General features: G+C 42.5%; 1 protein-coding gene across 1 annotated transcript in view; it reads right to left on the bottom strand.

Moving 5' to 3' along the window:
- Positions 1 to 679: 679 nt before the first annotated feature.
- The window catches only part of LOC122165340, a 45606-nt gene continuing 26746 nt past the window's right edge, over positions 680 to 19539 (bottom strand). The window contains exon 7 of the mRNA XM_042828219.1: positions 680 to 758. Coding sequence (XP_042684153.1) covers positions 730 to 758 — 29 coding nt within the window. The 3' untranslated portion in view covers positions 680 to 729. The remainder of the gene's footprint in view (positions 759 to 19539) is intronic.

Genomic DNA, 19539 nt, shown 5'->3' with positions numbered 1-19539 from the left:
GGTCTCATAGGTCTCATACTTATGTAAAGGTAGATAAAATTGTATTCATATATCTATCCTGTAGAACTGAGGAATATGTTATGACTTTTATAGAAACAGGTTCTTGACTTAGAGTGGATACCTCGGGCAGCATAATGTGTACTGCTTACACAAAATTATATACACAAGTAGGCTGCCATTTAAGTATACCTATATATATATATATATATACACATAGTTGTAAAAATACATATATAAATTCAGTTAAAGGCTTTGCCTTGCAATAGAGGAAGAGAGATAAGCTGCTTTTCTTCATATCTGGAAAGGATTTTCTGCCTTTCAGGATAACTAGGTTCAGCAGTTTTGGGGCCTTCACTTCTGTTCACTCTGTTCCCAGTACAGCCAAAAGGAAAAGGAGACTGACTGAAAGCTTGCAGTGAGTAGAATTGCAGTAAATGTCTAGTGAGATTTTCAGACATGCCAAGGCTGCTACCTAACACTGACATTAGCAGGAGCAAGGTGCCCAGGCATGCTGAAAAATCCCTGCAGCTACTTAAGACTCACTTGCAACAGCACGGTGTATGTGACAGACTGCCTGTATCCAGGACATCCACTGAACTTCAGTGGAACTGGGACATCTGGATCCAGGAAATTCCTCTGCCAGTGAGCACTGGCAGTGCTGCAGGACTGGAGCACTCTCCCCTCATTGTATCTGTGCTGCAGCCTGGTTCCTCGGACCCAGCTCACTTTTTACCTAGCTGCCACGATTGCTCCAAAACCTGGGTACAAAAAACAGAGAACAACAGACATGTTCACAGAAGTAAAAACCTTTGCTCAGCATGATAAGCCCCAGAGGCCGGATTCTTCACCATCAATCAGAGGTGACATAAGCAGCATGCAGGGGAATGGGTGAAGGATCAAGACTGACTCAGGAGAGATGATTCTCATGCTATCCTGACAGCCTGAAGCAATTCTGAGGCCACGTTTCGCAGCCTTCTTGTGCTATATGACGCTTTAACAGTGTGTCAGACCTGTCATGAACGAGAACCACATCTGTCTTTAAATTAGATTTTAAAAAAGAACTTTCCCTCCAAAGCTTTTTTCTGGGGCAACTGTGAAGAAGCCTCGCTCCGAAGGGAATGATTCTCTCACTGCAGAGATGGGAGTAGCCAAGGCAGCCTTCTGCAGCCCCATATGACACGCTCCTGCTGAATCCAAGTCCCACCACTTCTTACTGAGTGCCATATTTGTTTGACTATGTAAAGACCAAGTACTATAGAAAAATGTAAATATTTTTATGGCCTTGCTGGCTTAAAAGCCTGCGAGGATGGCTGGCTAAGTGGAAAGGAATGCTGTGCACACACAGCGGAACAAATTTAATGAAAGACAGAACCCAGATATATTCTTTAACCCAGAGATGGAGTGCTTTGCATTGTTAAACAACGGTTGTTTAGTACACGACAAAGAGAGCATTCAAGTCTAGATAACACAATTAATAATGAACTCTCCAACGCAAAGTACTGTCACCATCAGCATAGCCTCACTCTCTTCATGTACAGAACACAGGCTGTTTTACAGAGCTATTCACTCCTCTCATCTTGCATTTGAGAAACCAGCCAAGTGCCCTGTTCCTTCCGTACTGCTGGAGGGTTACGGTAGAGATGGAGACAGGCTCCTCTTCAGGATGCACAGGAGGAAGACAAAAGGCAAGGAGCACAAGATGGAAAGCAGGAAGATCTGCCATCCATTAGAAGTGTTTTCACCACTAGGAGTGCAGGACGGTAGCAGGCTTCCTGTTCTTGGAGATACGCAAACTTCAATCAGATGTGACTCTGAGCAGCTCATTGCAGTTGGATCCGTGCTCAGCAGGGACTGGATGAGGTAGATGCAAAGACTCTTACCAGCCTCTAGGCACTCCTTCTCTCCCCTTAAGGGCAGGATTGGTTATCTCAAAAGTATACTTTTGTTCATTTCTTTTCTTGCCTGCTCTCTGCAGTACATCCACACTGACTGGCTGCTGAAGATACCACATCTGCCATACCAGCTGACTGAACTTCCAACCAAGCGGCCCTTATAAAAACCTTGGGTGGAATAGGGTAAAGGTTATTTTAAAGACTGGCTTTGGCTTCTAGATTTCCAAATCCAAAAGTCTACAAAATAGACCAAAATAAGAGGCCAAGGCCAGGAGGAGGTAGCTGCTCAGCTCCCTGGCACAGGAGCTGTAGAGGATGGGTTGCAGAATGTGAAGCTCTTCTGCAGCACACAACAACACATGGCAGCAGCAAGAGCACAGGCAGCCAACATTACCAGATACAAAGGCAGCCTAGATCTCCCTTGCCCTGCTCTGTCTTTCAACACAGAGTTCAAACCAGGTCTGAAACTCATCACGTTTCACTTACTTCATACCGCCTTGTCATTTCAGATGTTACTATCCCAGCTAGGCAGATCGTGGGATCTCCCATGGCTGTTCACTGGGGTAGAGCTCTGAGCGAGGCCAAGAAAACTATGCAAGGTGTAAAAACTTTTGGAAGAGAGCCTAGCTGCAACACCAGGGAAGAGTTAGGAGAGGTGAGCCCTGCGCAATGCTTGGCAGCATCCTAACACAATTTTTTTCAAATACATTTATTTAATTGTATCTTTTCACATCATCAGTGATTATGAAGTTCAAGTTTAACCTGGGGGTAAAAAAGAAAGACTCATGAGCATGGATAAAAGCCTGTCTAAAATATCAGAGTCATTGTTAGAGCTAAAATTATTTCAAGTTGCTTCTTCAAATATAAATGCTGTAATTATGTTAAACATAATGTTACTGCTTCCCATTTAACAAGTCCCTGGCCTTGTCTGCACACCTGAAAAAAAACAAGTAGACAAGGTTTAGCCGGACCAGGCCAAAAGCACAACCTTCTTAAGTCCCGTGTCTGCTTAACTGAGGATGCTTTCCCCTTGATTCTGGGGCTCATGCCAATTTGTTGCTTCCTGCTCAAATGCCCTATCCTTCAAACCCATCTTATCCCCAAGACTCCCTGCTGCCTGGACCCTTCTCTGCCCTGAGGCACCAGGCAAAGCTGACCCTTCTCCCACTGCCACTACCTGCAGCCTCTATCCAGTGACCAGGGATTTGAATTTGTCTGGCTCCTGGATGCTTTGGGGGCATCTTTGCTTGGGCCTAGGAGCCAAATGCAGATGCAAGGAGCCAGCAAGCTGTGAAGGGGTCTGTGGTCTTGTAACTGCGTGACTGCAGAGTGTTTCCATTGAGTTTTACACGGCCCCATTCCCCTTCTCCCGCTATTTCTGGCTGCAGTTACAGCCATGTGCGAACAATGCACCCTGTGTGCATGTTTCCCATTTGGCACACAGGCTTGTAAAACATTTTTAGTATGTGATTTACAGTGGTTCTGGCTTGGACTGAAACTGTTATCCTCAAAAACTGAGCAACCATAGACTGTCAGAATGCAGGGACAAGGTAGAAGCAGGCAGGCACCCAGCAGTACAGTTTACAGGCAGCTATAAGGCAAGGCACCGCTCCTCCCTTGGCCTCAGAAGAGCATGTCCATTTCCACAAGAGACATCCTCTGGAGATAAGCAGTGTTGGTGGCTGTCTGCTTAGACAAAGTCAAAACCAGACACAAACAAAAGCCATTACAGTGTTTGAGCCAGTTCTGTTTGTGACCTTTTCTTCCCCAGAAAACTGCAAAAGTACTACTGGAAATATAGGAGGAATGGAGAACACAGTGGCATTTTGCTCAAACTGGATAGTAGGTGGGAAAAGAAGTCATCACTTTTTAACAGGAATGTATTTGTAAAGGGAATTTTCATGAAAATCAACATATAGTTTAGAGGAATCAGGCAGCCTAGTTTGTCATCCCTTGAGGTCCTTAAATGATCTTTCAAAATGCTCAAGTAACATTAGATTCAGTATCCTATCCAAATTCCAATTTCTTTTTAGACTTTAATAAAGTTTCAATTGGAAAAGATAATATAAACTTCCTGTCCTACAAAACTGCTACCACATGCCACTAAAGCAGCAGGGGAATGAGGCAGCACTGTCCTGAATATCTGATCAGCAGATGGAGAGTTCAACTCTCCCTCATGGTGAAGTGCATTACGAAATGGGATACGGCTATGATTTGATTTTATACCCTTTTATTATAAGACAATGTTATCTCCAAATGCTGGCAAAATACATCTTCGATGATTCTTTACAGAGTTGTTGCTACAGCGTAAAGTGTCGATAAATGTTTTGAAGCCCACTGGAAAGCCTAGCTAGGATGATTTCTTCACAGGTTGAAGAACACAAGACAAGTGCAGAAATCTGAAAAGCTCTCCAGACATCACTTTATGAAGAGGGGGGCAGTTCATAAAATAATCATGACTGGATAGGTTTTATTTCCTTTTGAAGCATCTTGTCTGTGCTGGCATAAACTCAAAGACATTGAAAGATACTGAGTCCATAGAATCATAGAATCATTAAGCTTGGAAAATATCACTAAGATCATCCAGTCCAACTCGCTTTGTGTGAGGTCTCAAACCTCCACTTGGGTTGTTCCTCATTAGAAGAGCTCAGTGATTCTGATCCTGCTGTGCAAGGAGCCTACATCTCTCCCCACTGTCCAGAAACACCACATTCCTCATCTGCACCTATCTGCAGTGCCTGAGCTTACGGAAAGCTGCCTCATGCACTTAAGCAAAATCCAGCTGTTATCTGAACCCCTTCATCTTCAAGGCCAGAAAGGATTCAAAGTGGAAACTGTGGGGCTGCCTGGTTGTTTAGAGCTGTATCAGGCAGGACACTCTCAGCACTGCAAATGTGCTTTGGCACACTAACAGTGTATGGAGCTGCTAGAAACAGCTTGGAGGTCCCATTTTGAATTTTTTTGCATTAAAGTTTTCCTTCAGTTCAGCCAAGTTATCTGTCTCTTGTGTCAATTTGCTGAAGCAGCTTTTTTTTTTCTACCAGTTTCTGGAAACCACAAAGGGTGAGGCAGCCCACAGCTTTTTAAAGCATGACATTTGTTTTTAGCAGTATGATTGTCAACATTGCCACTGCACTGCACATGCAAAAAGCAGGTTTCTGAGGACACCAGTGCTCAGAAATAAAACACTATAGTTCAGCTGGCATACGTAGGTTACTCCAAAAGTAATGCCTCCTATTTATTTCCATGGAAACTACAGCAGATAAAAAGAACACAGTAACACTATTTGATAGAGCAAATTCTCAGCTACAAAGCACTATTTTTCAGTGCAGTCATCACCATTAGCAATGCATTTGCACCAGCGATGAACAGGAGCCTGCTTGCCATGCTTATACAAATCTGCATGGCCATGTGGAATATGTCTTGTCTTTCATGTCACTGTCACCACTGCTGAAATGCACCACCCTCTCCTCACTGTGCTCACATTCACTATTTGGTCTCCATAAATGTTTAGCCAGCACTGACAAACGCCAGGGGGTGCCGTTGTTTGCACATGATGGAATTAAATGACACCTCTTTGCTTCAGACACATTTCCGTGTCAGGTGCCACTCTGTTAGACTGCCCCTCTCCTGCCATCTGTCCCACCGCAACAACACGGATAATGGGATTGGTGGGAAGGTTCAGTCAGTACTGCCGTACCATCAACATCCACCTCTGACGTCCTGGGCCAACAAAATAGAATAGGAAGCATTACTTTTGGAGCATCTCTCCTATTTTCTAGTTATGCTTGAAAAAGACCATGCAAAAGTTCTTCATTATTCCCCTCCTGATGTTCCTTTCTCTAAATCCAAGTGCCAACATGAGTTTAAAACCTCCACAAAACATGTTTCCATTTGTTCTGTTGCTCTCTTAAATGAGCTTTTTAAGCCTAGCAGTAGCCTACATATTCTCACAAGTGTCAGGGAGAAGTGTTCTTTCTTTCATCTCTAGGTAAACATTTTTGTCTAAAAACTAGCCAACAGACTGAACAAGAGATGATGGCACATAAAACAATATAAATTAGTGCAGTTCATATCAAATTAACTGCGTGAGTAGAACAAGAAGAAATGAGACTGTGTGTGTGTGTGTGTGTGTGTGTGTTCAAAGTCTACAGTACAGTAAAAAAAACTCATTGCAGAACTAAGTCTAGTAACCCAGCATCTGGAGGTGCTGAAAGTGAGGTTGCCTATACAAACTCATGTGCTCTCCCTGCCCATTACCTTATGCTAGAGCCTTATATTTCACAGTCACATGACATTTTTTTCCACGCCAGATAATTCAGCGTTTAGCAGAGGGGGCACCAAATGAATAAAAAATTATTCAACATTTGATCCACACCACTTAGGTTGTTGGCCCATGTATTGTCTACTGTGTATGGTTCCAGCATTTATCTGAACACAGAACTATTCATTTTCTATACAGTACTCAGTGAGATGCCTACGTCTATAGATCATGACTGCTCACAGACTTTAATAACTGTCCTTGGTGAAACAAAACAATGGTATTTATTCTCATCTAAGAGATGAGGCAGCAGGAGAAACAAGATGGCCTTTTCCTCTTGGGAGCCACTGCTGTCAATGCTCACGCACAGTCCTCTCCACCTGGGCTGTACCCAGCTCTCTACCTCCCCAGGATCTTCTCTACCATAGCATATGGAGAAGAGGGAAGGAGGGCAGCCTGCACTTGCCTTGGCTGCCACTTCATTAATGAGTCAAATTCAAAATGCTAATCCCGATCCACAAAGCCACCAGTGTACTGGGGTCAATTAGCTCTGCAGCTGTCTTGCCCTGTAGCTTATCTGTGACACACTTAGAAAATGCTTGCCAGCCCACACTGCATGTTTCCTGGGAACAGGCAAATGAGCTCTTTTGCCTTTGGACTTGACTTGATCTGAACTGGATTGTCTTCAGGGAACCCTGGATGAGCTGGCTCATCTCCAAGTGCTACTGAAATCAGGAGTCTCCTCTGTGTGAATTTTGAATCATGCCTCAACATGGCTCTAGATTTTCTCTTTGCCATAATGTCAAACTTCTTACTGAGGCTCTTTAGGTAGGGGCTTAGTTAGGATAGAGCAGGCTATGCTGTTCCCGAGTTGGCAGGAAACAATAGTCCCCAGACATTAACATGACAGACATGTCGACACAGAGAAACGTATGGTACCAATTAAGACAGTATCAACAATTATGCAGAACACAGTTGAGTGGATTAATTTGTTGCCTGGAGTAAATGCTGCCAGTACGAAGCTGGCTGTCAAGAGACACACTTTCATCTTGCACGCTGCCTTGTGCCAAATACTATGGAGCCTATGAAGCCCATGTGCACTAAGAATGGTTGCTGGGTTTTCATTTTCCACGTACAGTCTTAAGCAGGGAAGAGGCAACCAGTTAATGTCTCTACATGCTATATATGCTAGCTCTTTCCCTGTTTAAAAAGAAAACAATACCAAGCTTGAAAAAAAATAAATCTCTGAATGACCATCTTTCCCAAAACACTGAGAACAACAAAGTAACTGGAAAAAGATGGCGCTTTTCATGCTCAAAAAGGTTTTCTTTTGCTGATGGGCTGATAAAATAACTCATTTGTCAAACACACTTTTTCTAGTTCTCTAAGCAGAGAGAAGAGAAATAGTCAAGTTGTGCATGACTTCTTTCCAACTTGCTATTTTTGTGCTAACCAGAAGGACATTCACACATGCTTTGTCTCTTGCTTCCCACCCATTCTTTGCCAAAGAAGATAGAAGCCACAACCTTCAAGAGGTAATCCAAGTTCTCCTGCCTTGTCAAGTGCCTCCCAGAGGCTGTAGGTAAAACACTGTCATTCTAGTAGCTTTGCAAGAACAAGCAGTTGATTTTTGCAAAGGTCTATGGCTGTCAGAGTACTAAAGAGTAAACAAAAAAAACCCATGACTTATAAATAATCACTTACTGCATTAATAAATAGCAGTATTTGAATTCCCGCTGTAGCTTTGTACCAGCTGTGCTTTGTCTCAAAATCCAATTTAAAAAAATCTGCTTATGCTTGTTCCTGCAGCACGAAGAATATTGAACTACCCTTCACAAACCCTGCTGCTGCTTATAGAGCATATGGTCCCACATCAGGCTCTCATTTCTCAGTGTTTATCCTTGTTAAACAACAGCATGCCTACCTGAGATATAAATTACCCAGAGGCTTGGAGTAAAGCCATCCTGAGTAAGGAAACTATTAATAGCACTGCTCTCCTCAGCGTACTGTAGGCAAAAGGCCCCTGCCCGCTTGTAACACAACACATGCCAACCAGTGTGATGGAGAAATCCAGCTGTAATCCAGCCTTGCCAGCAACCGCATTGTTCTCTGAGCAGCAGAACTCTGAGGAATAGTTTTCTGTAGGTTTGTATCCTATGTGCTTCGCCCCCTCCAGCCATCATACCTGTAGGATACTTGCGGCTCAGCAATACTCCCATCACAAAACCTTCCAGCTCCCTCCTACTATCTTTATTCCTACTACGACTCCTTGGATAACAGAGATAGAAGCTGCAGGGTCCCAGGGCTGTCCTTCCACGAGGACCATACTCTCACAGGTCTCTTTTCTTCTGACACAGATTTCCAGGAAAAAGTATTCTTCAGACCTCTACTCCTTGCCCATATTCGATCAAAACTGGTCAACATTTGGCAGAGCTTTTAAAGATGAAGGAAATACAGAGTGTAAGCAATTAGTCTAACATGAATCCTATCTGCATATTTATCTGCCAGATATTAAGTGCAGAGGGGCTTCCAATAAATTGTTCACAAGATACCAGGTGTTAAATCTACATTTCTGTTTAATTAATAACATTTGCTGGTATTGCACAGTTAACTCAGAGTATTTAACAGGATATTGAGCCTTCAGAGGGGGATGTCATGCTTCCTACCAGTGTCTCAGCCAGTGCACTAGGAAATGGGAAGAAATCTTCAAATTTATTGCCACCACCTCTACCAAACTCTACCTCCATGACCTTGCTGGGGTTTGAGCACTTTGCCTATTTTTCTAAATTAAGATTAATTTTTCTTCATTTCAAGAGCGTTGTTCACAGAGTTGTCTTTTTCACTGTGCTCAGTGATTTGCAGAGACCCAGCATTTTCCAAACAAAAAAGATAAAATCTCTACAGACTCTTCCTGGAAAGCAATTTCTGCAGTCAGTAATCTTCCACCTGTTACCAGGCTCATCATCTTCCATGTAAGTACCATCCGGATCTATGCTTGATAGCTCACACTTCCCCTGCATGGAAAGCACAGGGCCAGCTCTCGAAGTACACAGGCTCCCCATTTGTGGCTTCTCTCTGGGCAGGAGCTCCTCTGAGCAGCACCTGATGACTGCAGTTTTCCCAGAGCACGACAACTCCAGCCTCCCAGCCTGTGGTCACTGCTCCCAGGCTGCTCCACCACACAGATCCTTCTTATCTGCGGTTTCCAGCTGCCTCCCACGCAGCCTAAGGGGCAGAGGGGACCAGCAGTAATGCCAAGGAGAATCAAGGAAGGTCAAAACAGGACAGGAAAAAATATATCCATTCAGACACACACAAATATGATTGCTCTTTTTAATTGAGCTTCTAAACATCTACACCCTTAGGACTTCTGATGAACTAAAAAAGTGTATTCCCTCTTCTCTTTTCTTCCTGCTGGAAACTGCAATAAAAATGGTTCCTCCTGAACATCTTTTCACTGTCACCTTTTTTCCTTTTCTACCCTTGTCTTTGCCTTTTGCTATTTTGGAGCTTTTCCAATGTGAAATGTTTTCAGAAATGGCAAGATAATGAAAACATTCACAAAGCAATAAAAAGAGATGAAGTAGGAAAAGCAACTACATGTCTTCATGTAGCGTTTTACACTTACTAACATAAGAAGAGGAGGAGAAACATGGCAAACTTAAATTCTGAAATATCTATATATCATTCTGCTGAAAAGAAAAAAATGTGGAAGTTTTTGTTTAAAAACTACTTCTGAATACATGAAGCAAGGTATCTTCCAAAAGATAAATCAGGTTTTGGTAAAGCCTCATTTTGTCTGTAGGAAAAATTCCACTGGGGAAAAAAAAAAAAAAGAAGAAGAAAAAAAAACCAACTTACCCTAATGGAAGTTTAGACAGCACCACTGCATGATCAGCAACGTGATGCCATGCCATACAAACTGCTTCCCTGCCAATTTAGGACAGAGAGCAGCTTGGGGACCTCAGATAATGGGAAAAGATATAGGACAGCACACAGTGAAAATGCAAGAACAGTTATTTTCCAGCACTGCTGGAATCAGCGTGACCTTCTCACTCCTCCCCACAAGGAAGAGGATGGCAGAGTCCACGTGGAAAGTGACATGGAAACCTGGCTGGGTCCTGCAATCACTTATCCCCCCTGTTGTCTCCTCAGGGAGCGCTCACAACATCAGACCGCACTTCCCAACTCTAAATCTGCAAATACACGGCGCTCTCTAGTGTCTTTGTTCTGCTCAGAGAAACCCAAGTATCCCAAGGTGCTGACACCATTCTGGACAGCATAGTATAAACACCCAGGCAGTGGGATGCTTGAGACATGCTATTAATCAGGAAGAGTTTGCTAGTGTGTCTGAGTGAATTGTCTGGTGGAAGCTACTCCGGTTGTCCTGCTGTGGCCCTCACCAGTCTTGCAATGCCTCCCAAAAGGGTCATTTAAACTAAACCAGGCTTTTAAGCCACTGACTGAGATAATTATTCCAGGAAAGTTTTTGATCTAGGATTTAGTTGCTGCAGAACTGCATGTGCTCCAGCCAGCTCCCAAATAGACCGTCAGCAATGTAGAACTCTGGTTGTAATTTTGGGGTGCAAGTTCAGAGGAGAAATGCTCACTGAGGAGCTGATCCAGAGATGGCAGCTAGGAGGGCTGGGCAGCTCATTGCCTGTCCATTGCAAAGGCAGGCAGAGAGAGGAGTCTTTTGCGGTCTGAGCCACACAGAACAGCTGCATTCATGCCAAGCAGCATGCATGGGAGCAGCTCTGATGGAAACAAGAGTCCTTCCTTCATGTCTAGCCTCTTCCCCATCAGCACTTCATTGGGGGAGAAGGCACAAGCAAAGTGCCTTCTAGCTGCTGAAGGCGAGCACAAGCCAAACCAGTGGACACAAACTGGCACCAGCTTTGATATGCTCTTAAATGGCTCGTTGATCCCTTTATCACTACACTTTCCACCCCGTTACGGCGCCTCTCTTGTGCTTCTCTGAGGATGACAGCTCATGACAGAAATACAGCACATCCCACAGACTCATAGCCTCAGGTTCGGCTGCGTTTGCCTAAATGACAAGATCAATGTGGCAATCTGCTGCAGAACATATGAGACTCCCTCTCTCTCTCTTTGTCTCTTTCTCCTTTAATATACATTTCACATTAAATCAGCATCCAAAGGGAGGCTCTTCTACTGCCTAGAAGAACATATTTTCTGAGCTTGCAATGCAGTCTCGTGATGGGGGGAAATACATTTGCACCGTGTAATTGATTTGATGTATGCCACGTTTCGCTGGGATAAACACCATCCCCCAGACCCCTCACATTCCAGCATTTCCAGCCTAAGCTCCTTGTTAAAGTGTGCTGGGAGTCCATCAAAGACACTGAGTAGTTTTGACGTGAAGATAAATGCTCTTATCTTCAGCTCCCAACATTGCTTCTCTGAATAAGCACTCTTGACAGTTTTTGTTGTTTAAACTGCTCTTCAGCTAAGGATGGCAATACAGAGAAACCATTTAATCCACCTTTGATTTCAGCAGACTTCTCTACTGAGAAAATAAACTATGCTTGTCACCAAACCAGATGAATTCCACTGGGACACACCACTGCAATTCATAGGGAACAAACTACAGCCTCATCCAGGCAACACACTTCAGCACCTAACTAAACCTGTAGCTTAAGCTTATCTGTTGCTTTACGGGCTTAGCATGTTCCAGAAGGAGAATTTCTCCAGAACCTCAAACACAACTGCAACACACCAGCAAAACTAAGCATTCTAACAGCACTGTGCTGTTGAGGAACGTTATTATTTTACAGGTAGGCAAACACTAAAATTTAAATAAGTATCTTCTAGGGACCAGTTTGAGGACCAGGAAAAAACTTGGTTCTCCAGATCATCCATCCCTTACTATAATAAGCCGACCCTCGTCCCAGAATATGGGACTAAAAATCCTGCTTTGTGTTTTCAGTCACATTTTGCTGGAGGCCAAACTACAGATCACAAACGCAGACATAAAGGCAAACAGCTCAGCTGGAACTGAGGGAAAACCCCTCTGATTTGGATGGATCTAAGATTTCACTCTCTGCCTCTCTTCATGGAGATTAAATAAATGTTCTCTGGACCCATAAGTGCCACATATGCCTGAGTTCAATGAAATACTTACTTTAGACATACAGAAAAGTTGCAGTCCTTCCCAAAAGTATGGCAGGGGATGAGTTTTAGGGCCAAACATGCATCCATTTCAAGCACCATAAATCCCAATCACGTGTCTTTAATACTGAGGAATCGATTTGGACAAGAAAAATAAAAATCAAAGAAAAATTCATAAGAATAAAGTGCAGAAGAAATAATTCAAAATATGTTAACTACATCAAGAAGAAAACGTCTAGGTAAAAAAAAAAGGTCTTTGAGAGCCCCAGGAAGCAGAGGGAACAAGAAGGTTGTAAACAAGTCAAACAGTGTCTTTGTAATCAGCATTCACACTAGAACATGACTGGGGTTAGGATGAGGTTGAAGAAATAGCTATTCTGGAGGTGTTTATCTTGAAACACTACCTGACATGCAAGAATAAATGATAAGAGGAGAACTGAGAAAACTCAAAATATCCTACTGACATGCGGCAGCCAGAATAACAGATTTCTAGATGAACTGGTCAGCAATAAACTGAGGAAAAAACTGAGCTCATAACACGAATATGGAAATCATCTTTACACAGTTGTTACTGCTGAGAGACCGCAATTATATGCATCTTTAAGAAGCAGGCCAAGATCATTGTGAGATGAGCTCAACAACTGCCAAATTCCCAAAAATGGTGAGAAAAATCATGTAACTTAGTGTGAAGACCCTTCAGAAAAGAAAAAATCTGCTTCTGCATTTATTAAGTCAGTGAAACTACTCTGAATTTCTAGTAGAGGAATCCAGCTTTGATTCTGCCCAGAGCATTCTGTAGGAGCCTTTGAACTCTGGCAATGAAATATTCAGCTGCACAAATCAACAAGCCTACATCAATGACCAATTCCAATGAAGACTCAGAGGGGTGTCTAAAACAAACAGTATTTTCAAAGAGTTTCTGTTAAAATTTTCAGATTGGAGATAAACTCTGTATTTTTGGACTCACTTGAAAAGTCACTTAAACTATGCACACACTCATATTTCAGGGTAAAGTTCTGAACTGACTATAAATGTAACTCCATCCCTCTACTCCACAAAATGCTAATCACAAAACAACCCAAATTTAATCCTGTGCTTGCTGAACACAGTATGCTTCTGGTCCTACACGTTAACTGTGGTAGCAAACTGCCTCAACAGGAGTGGGTAGCCTTTGCATCCATTGACTATTGGTATCTGAATTCAAGCAGAACAGACAGAAAGAGCAGTTACAAGTGGTGAGCCATGCTGAGGCTCCAGCTATGTAAATGTAGACCTCTTACTGAGGAGCTTACAGGGACACAACCCTCCTCCCCAAAGCCAAAAGAAAACAGCGCAAGTGAGAAAAAAAAAACCGAACACCAAAGCATACTGTACATACAATCTCATACAACCATGAGAACCAGGCAAAAATATGGCACCTACCAACCTAACTTCTGCTGCTTTCAGCAGGAACAGATTTTTTCCTTAGAATAAACTGTTGCCCTACTTTGGTTTGGTTTATGACAGCTACATTCTAAGGTACCTCCTGAAAGATACCTGGAAAGCCAAGCAAGCCACAGATGGGCTACAGATGTTATGTATCCCAGACTTGAGTTTTAGAGACATCCTGAAATGTCAGACACTGTCAGTTCTACATGCTATTTGAGAAATGGCATTTCTATCCATTTAATGAGTCAGCTGCAGACTTCAGTTTTGAAGTCTGACCCTATCACACAAATCCAAGCACAGTCTAACTGGATTCTCACTACAATCTACATCAAGGACAATAAATACTACTTCCAGTTCTGATATGATCTCCATGGTGGAAGCTGTGCCAAATTGTATCAGCTGACTGCCTTTTCTCTACGGTTCTGACCATTGTGCTTCCCACTGTTTGGAGAGTTTGCCAAGGTCAGTCTGTAAGATCACAGGGTTTCCTACACTTGTGTCCAGTGGCTGAAAGAAGTGATGCTCAAAACAACCATGTACAGCAGTGTTTGTACAATGGGGAGCATAAGCAATGGGGACACACACCAGTTAGCGACCTGTCAAGTTCAGTAGTTTTCTCCCAAACACTTCATGCTGTCTGTAGATAGGGTGGAAACTGAACACATTTCTGTTTATTTGTTGTTGATTGCTTTAGTGTGTTTGTTGTTGTTCTTTTTTAAGTCTGAAAAGAGAAAAACAAAGTGTTGAGTAATTTATGCATTAAACTGGTTAATAGTCGATTTTTATTTCTTTCTCTCTTATAAGTTACAGGATCAGAGAGAAAAATGTACCAACATTTTCTCACAGAGCAAAATTGTAAGCAAGTACTTCATCTCTTAGGCTTTAAATCCCACACTGCTCAAACTCTGCGCTTCAGGCCAATAACACACACAACTTACCAGAAATTCTCCCTGGAGCTACAAAGGGATTATCCAGTGAGAAAAAATCTGTCCAAAAAGCAGAAAGGCAGCCATTGGTTTTGATTCTTGGTTTCTCATCATCAGGCTTAGGAAGTCACTGTTTCCATACAGCACTGAGGAAGTACCACTTGAAATTAGCTTGGCAGTGTCAGCACTGACCCTCTGCTATGGCGTTTTGCTCCTCCATATCAAGGCAAGCAGTTAGATCAAAGTGAGCAGGACTACATGAGTCACTCATGGTCATTTTGCTGAGATCCAGTCCAAACTACTTCTGTGTGCATGTCTCAGTGCGCTCTCTTGCTATCATCATGCATAAGTAGCGCAGCTGGATCAGGACTGTGCTTTTTCAGCATGCCTTCAATACCTTATGGCATGGCGTAGAGATGAGAAGACTGGGGATTGAGTCGACTTGATCAGCTACAGTTCTTTTTAATCTGTATAGCATTTACCAGTGGCATTGTTCGTATCAGTTGCAGGTCACAGATGTACCTAAGCAGTGCACTAATTGCTGGAGGACCTTATACTCACTACAAAATTGATTACTATTGAGAGTACACCTGCATGAATTAACCTTGGTGCATCAGAAAGGAAACCACTCTGAGCACAATGTAGTGTGCATAAGGGATTACTGCATAAGCACAAGGATTGAGGGCAGCTAAGAAGCCCCTGCAGCATACTGTGCCACTAGTCACTAGAGCAAGAGCATACCACTTACAGCATGCCAGCAGTGCCATGCTGATCACTGCATACTTGTGCTGTCTGAGACATCATCTGCAACGAAGAATCGAGGTGCACCCACATGGTGCATTTGTCCCTACACTCTACTGCTAGATTTAACCCATTGCCATAATGAAGATGTATAGTACTGGGAGGACAATACAGAACTGTTTGTGATTATGGAGGTTTTTAAAGTCAGATATTAAGGCCCTGTGTCTTGGTATAACCCAAGAGTAACTTTAATTTCACAAGGCAGAGCCTCTCTGAGGCACAGACCTCTTTATTGCATCTCTAGCTGGGAGCCCCAAAGCAGCTGGATCACCAGCCGTTTTCCAGACTCTAAGCCAGTATTTGGCCGTGCAATGGAACACTACAATTTCCAGAGAGCAGCATGTGAAATTAATCAGCCCAAAAGCCTAAACACCAGCCAACACTTGCAAACTGGATAGTACTTCAATTTGATGGAAGTTCTAAATGAAAATTTAGGTATTGGTAAGCAAAGGAATTTTGACAGTTTCTCAGTGTCCCAGATAGAAAATTGCTTATACATAAGGAAGTGCAGGATGAAAACCAAATTAATCTGATGAAAAATTCTTCTTTAGATAAAGACTGCATGTTGATATCTTTCTTCATGCTGTCTCTTTTCATTGCTACCTAACCTATGCTCAACATCGTCCTAATTTCTGATCCCACAAATATCACAGCAAGACAAGTTAAGACTCAGAGGAATGGGATGAAGCCTGTTATCTAGGTTCCTATGCTCACTACCCTTTCTGTAGCAGTCCTACCCAAGAAGTATTTCTTACTCTATACTCAGCACATGCTGAACCAGCTCAAATCAAGAGTGGACAAGAAGCAAGCTCTCACTGCACCAGCAGTTACAAAGATCACTGCAGAAGGTTGTACTGAGGTTGTATGGATTGCTTTATGTGAAAAAAAGAGAAAAAAATCACATCATTCATCTACTTCAGCAAAGTGCTCAGTGCTATTAGGACCTTGATTGGGCTCAATCAATTTCAGGACTGAAAATGTTTCTACAAGAGTTGTCTACTCTTAGCAAAAATAAGCTCATCCCAAGGAATTAGAGATTTTCACCTGTTGCACTCAAAGCTCTAGTAGGTAAGTTTTCTCCTGCAGTAGGGTGACATTGTGAAATTTAACTGTTCTTTCTCTCTGCTTTGGAATGCATATAGTGAAAAGCTACTCCAAAATATTCGTCTGGCGGACATTCACTCTTAGAAAGACATACTGAGAGCAAAATGGAAATAACAGAAGGATAAGATATTCCATCAATTGAATTCACCCTTCACAAGGATGCGACTTTTGGACTTAGTTACTGGAATACAGCGCTTCCCTCCCAGCAATGCAGAACACATCCCTGGCAGGAAGCAGCTCTGTGCACCTCTAACCGGCGGCTGTTCAGTCACTGTGCAAGCTGGGGCAATCTGCAAGCTTTCCTGTGCCATGTCTGCTGCCTGCAGACGTTCCCACAAGTGAGGGTCAGTGGGATTCAGGAATAGACTCTCAGCACGGAACCTTATGCCAGTGCTGACTTTCACAGAGGGACTGCCTAGCAATTTTTCTGAGATGCTCCTAAACTAGGACTCCTTGGGCAAGGCTGAATGTCAAGTTGGCTGTGCCAACAGCTTTAAGATTGATTTGTAAATTCAAGCAGCTAACTCAGATCTGATGTTAAAGGTCCTCCCCATCTGATAACTGAGACTTTTACAATAGACAATCTTCATGAGGATTGCTAAAATTCACCTCCAGGGTTCTCCAATCTCACAGACTTGTAGGAAAATAACCTCCTTTACAGTATTACACTCTGAAAAATCCACTTTCAGCACAGGAGCAACCACTGACTTACATTCCTTCTGCTCACTTTTTTTTTTAAAACAAATTCACCTGCAGCGACCAGTAAAAAATCTCCAAGAAAAGGTTATGCATGCACATAACACATGCTGTTGTGTTTCAGGAAACTGATACAGAGTTCAGAAATCAGAGGATAAGAAGAAAGGTAACTCCACAACTAATTCTTCAAAGTAGAAGACCATGCACAAAAAAACACTGACAGACTCCAGCCTTAGGAATTCCTTTCCATTCCACATTTGGCATCAAGTTCTTGCTGATTTCTGTACTCAGACATATTTTCCTTCAGGGAAAATACATTACAGTGAGAACATTGCCCATGATTTTATAATATGTATTTATGAAGTTAATTATACGCCTCTCAAGGCATCTGTTAATCTGGGCAGGACAGAAATATCAGTCCTGAGTCCTAGTAGAGTAGGTTGCCACACTTAACATTCAAGGAAAGAACATGTCCTTCAGTTGTGATCAATGAGGGCTTTCTGATACTGCAGCAGGCAGTTCGAAACACTTCTTTTGCCCTTTCTGCCCATTTGGTTTCCTCTCAGTGACATCAGGGCAGACCTGCGACAAACATCTAACATAAATGAGCACAGATCCATTCAACTAGACTTGTTTTATCTATAAAAGAGCAATTGGGGGAGTACAAGATACAGAAATCAAAGGGTAGCTGGAGAAAGAATTAGTGGCATGTCTATACTTGGTAGGATGAGAAGTAGAAATTGAGGAAAGTGTGGCTTAGGTTAGATACTAGTACTTCATTTTGTACAGAGATAGGTAAGCACCAGAATAGATGCAGCCAGGCAGCTTGAGTAGTCACTGTCATTGGAAAGGTGTGATTTGGACAGGGTTGGCCAGAATGAAATTGCCTCTCCAGGGCTTGCCAATTTACAAAGAGGATTTTAGAGAAGTCACAGACACACCAAGTTACAAGAGGCAAAACCTGGTGGACATTCATAAATTTTTTAAAGGCAAGAGAAACTAGCTTAGTGCCTCCATGTAGAAAGTGGGTTTGTTGGTTTCTACTTTCCATTTTAATTACTTCTGACTGACCATGTTGGCAAAATGCATAATGTCACACCATAATACAAAGTATACAGCACCTCGGCACAGGTCTTTCTCAGCTAAACTTTGGTAATTTTGTGAAAGAAAGCAGAAATTCTCAGAAAAAATAAAATCACAGCATTATGGCACTTCACAGCTTTTCTCACTGATACCTCTAGTCATTTAGACATGCACAAACACAGGCTAAATGTGGCTCTCATTGCGGATGCTGCAGTTGAAGAACAACACAAGCCATCTCTTAGCACTTGGTGCATTTCTAATTAGAGCTACTGCACCAGCATCTGATGTTTTAAGATACTGTTGTAATAAATGCTGCAGTTATACACCCAGTATTTCATGTAGGCAGGCAAGATCTTGTAGACAAAGTCTGAGGGGAAGGAAAAAAAAGAAAACTTTTAACTGAGTCCTGTAATAAAGAGTTTCAGGGACAGAGAGGTCAAGAAAGCAAGCTAGATTAGATCCTTCAACCCTGCCTCCTTCACTACAAATGTTAATAACTCAGCATGCAGGAAAGGAAATCCTTGATTTTAAACACCATCTTAAGAGCAAAAATCTTTCTGGACTTTCTCCAGTCTTAAATAACACTTCACAGATTCTGGTTACATGAGAAACCCCATCTTCAAATGACAACAGAGATTTAATATTTCAGAGATAGCTGGTTGAAGAGTTCAGAACGATCATTCATGCTACTACAGCAACTGGTACCACAGCTGAGTCCGAGATACAACAGTGCATATAGCCAACATATACACACAAATAAGAAGTCTCTGCCTTAAATAATCGAAAATGCAATAAAGACAGAATTAAGTGCTCTTCAGAACTCCAGGAAATCACTGTACTCTTTCTCCTGTCCTCTTTGATGAGAACTTGAGGCATTTTGTTTTGTTTGGAAACACAGCCAGGAGCCTAAACCTAAAAATACACAGCCAAATTCATATTCTAACAAAGATATACCATAGATTGCAGCAGTGTTGCACTAGCATCCCCAAAAGCGTAACTCACGATGCTTGAACTAAAGGTGCTGAACCAGAACTCTGCCTCTGTGGTATTTCTAGTCATTTTCAGAATCATCAGTCTGGACATGAACTATGGACAATGGAAACGCACCAATGCTGACCTGACAACACAACAGGTACCTTTACACTCAACAAAGCTTCAAAGGAGAGAGAGAGTTTGCTCTTGTTTGGAGATACAAATGCATATCTGAATATCCAAA

The sequence above is a fragment of the Centrocercus urophasianus genome, unplaced genomic scaffold (genome assembly GCF_019232065.1).
Source record: "Centrocercus urophasianus isolate 14NV4802_14NV808 unplaced genomic scaffold, USGS_Curo_1.0 seq_10, whole genome shotgun sequence".
NCBI classification, from domain to species: domain Eukaryota; kingdom Metazoa; phylum Chordata; class Aves; order Galliformes; family Phasianidae; genus Centrocercus; species Centrocercus urophasianus.
The sequence above is the reverse complement of the archived record's forward strand: the minus strand, read 5'-3'. Positions and strand labels throughout refer to the sequence as shown.